This window comes from Zea mays, chromosome 1, assembly GCF_902167145.1.
Source record: "Zea mays cultivar B73 chromosome 1, Zm-B73-REFERENCE-NAM-5.0, whole genome shotgun sequence".
Lineage (NCBI taxonomy): Eukaryota > Viridiplantae > Streptophyta > Magnoliopsida > Poales > Poaceae > Zea > Zea mays.
This window is the reverse complement of record NC_050096.1, coordinates 5,987,987-5,989,808: the sequence shown is the minus strand read 5'-3', so window position 1 is coordinate 5,989,808 and position 1,822 is coordinate 5,987,987. Positions and strand designations below refer to the sequence as shown.

Here is a 1,822-nt window from a genome sequence, read left to right as displayed (position 1 = left end):
GCAATATGGTGCTAATGGTTCCACCTATCCTCTAGCCATCCTTTTGTATGGGCTTTTAAGATTTTTCTGAAATTTATTTGAATTTCTTAATTAAGCCAAGCCCATAAATCCTAACACCTTTGTCGTACCAGACGCTGTTGCCGCCGGCGGTGTGGAGCTGTGAAGCCCGGCCAGGTTTGACAACGCCAGCAAATGAGCGTCCGTAGCTCGATCTCCAAGGACAAAAATCACGTGCTCACCTCCGTCCACCTTCACTCACACTCTGGACCAGTAAAGTTTTCAGGTCCAGTTAAAAAAAAAAAACCTTAGCTTTCAGATTTGTTCTTCTCGTTTGACTTCTCCTTTCACTACATGAATGGGTCTCAGGATCCGAGAGAAAGCCGTTGCGCGAAATGGAATGGCGCAGCTGCTTAGAATATTGTGTTCTGAAACTATCATGAAAAAAGGGGGAAATGTACATGTTTGCTCAAATTACATGTGGAAATGGCAATGCACCAACAGATTCAATGAAGCAAGGACCGGAACAGAGCGGGGGAGAGAGATCACAGAGAAACGGGTATCTGCTTGGATCGGAGGAAGCAGAGGTCGGAGGAGCTGTCAAGCAACAATGCATCACAAGAGGGAGGCCAGCACGACGGAGCACACGGCCACCGCGGCGAGCGCGCCGGCCGGTCGCCACGCGACGGCGGACGACGCCGACGGCTTCTTGGACTTGTGGTCGGCGTGGTCCGCGGCCACCGACGGGGCGTCCGCCGCGGGCGGGGACCCCTGTGGCGCGTCCGCTGGCGCCGGCGCCGGTGCCGCCTCCGGGGCGCCGACGTAGAGCTCCGGCGGCACCAGGAGGGTGTCCATGGTGAGCAGGCAGAACGGGACGCTGTCGACGACGGTGGACGCGACGCGGGACCTGCTCTTGCCGGTGTCGAGCGAGACGTCGTCGCCCTTGGCGACCACCGTGACGTCGGCCTTGGCGGCCAGCGTGCGGAGCGGGCCCTTGACGGACTTGAGCGAGGTCTTGGTGTTGTAGGAAGGCAGGGCGTGGTACTGGAGGAGCTTGGTGAGGTTGGCCTTGGACATGGCCTTGACGTCGGGCGCGTCCTTGGCCTGGAAGGCGTCGTCGTTGACGGCGAACAGGGTGAGGCCCTTGTCCATGGCGGCCTCGTACGTCTTGAGCACGCCCGTGGAGGCGGCCAGCGACGCGAAGACCTTGCAGCCGGCGCGCTCCAGGAGGCGGGTGAGGTTGTCGGTGGAGGGGGTGTCGAAGAGGCCGTCGAACTCGATGGGCGCCGTGACCTCGAGGATGGCGAACTTGAAAGGGTGCGTCTCCACCTCCTTGGTGACGGTGCAGATCCTGGCGCCCGGCGTGGCGGCCGAGAAGCCGTAGTTCTTGTCCTCCTGGTCCACCACCTTGACGTTCCCCGTGGTGCTGGCGGCGTCGCCCGTGGCCTGGTACAGCGTGGCGGCGCTCTCGTCGCCGTACTTCTTCACCTTCTTGCGGTCGTAGTAGTCGAGCACCGAGTGGAGGCGCAGCGCGTTCTTGATGGCGGGGAGCGAGTCGCCGGCGTCGGAGGCCAGCGTCGTCATGGCGTCGTTGGACAGCACCAGGACGGACATCGACGTCGACTGCCGCGAGTTGATCTCGTCGCACACCTTCGTCTCCGACAGGTACTGGTTGTATAGCTTGTACTCCTTGTACCCGGCGAGGATGGCCGTGATGTTGCGCCCGCGCGCCGGCAGCGCCAGGAGCAGGAGGAGGCAGGCCACCAGCGCCGCCGTGAACCGCTGCGTCGCCATGGTTCTCTCTCACTAACACACTCACACAAAC

The 1,822-nt window shown here is 61.0% G+C and overlaps 1 protein-coding gene across 1 annotated transcript; it reads right to left on the bottom strand.

Annotated features, from left to right (window-relative positions):
* Nucleotides 1–307: 307 nt before the first annotated feature.
* On the bottom strand, nt 308–1,822 carry LOC100383093 (uncharacterized). The gene has a single exon (NM_001175764.1). The coding sequence runs from the start codon at nt 1,789–1,791 to the stop codon at nt 613–615; it is 1,179 nt and encodes a 392-aa protein (NP_001169235.1). The 5' UTR covers nt 1,792–1,822; the 3' UTR covers nt 308–612.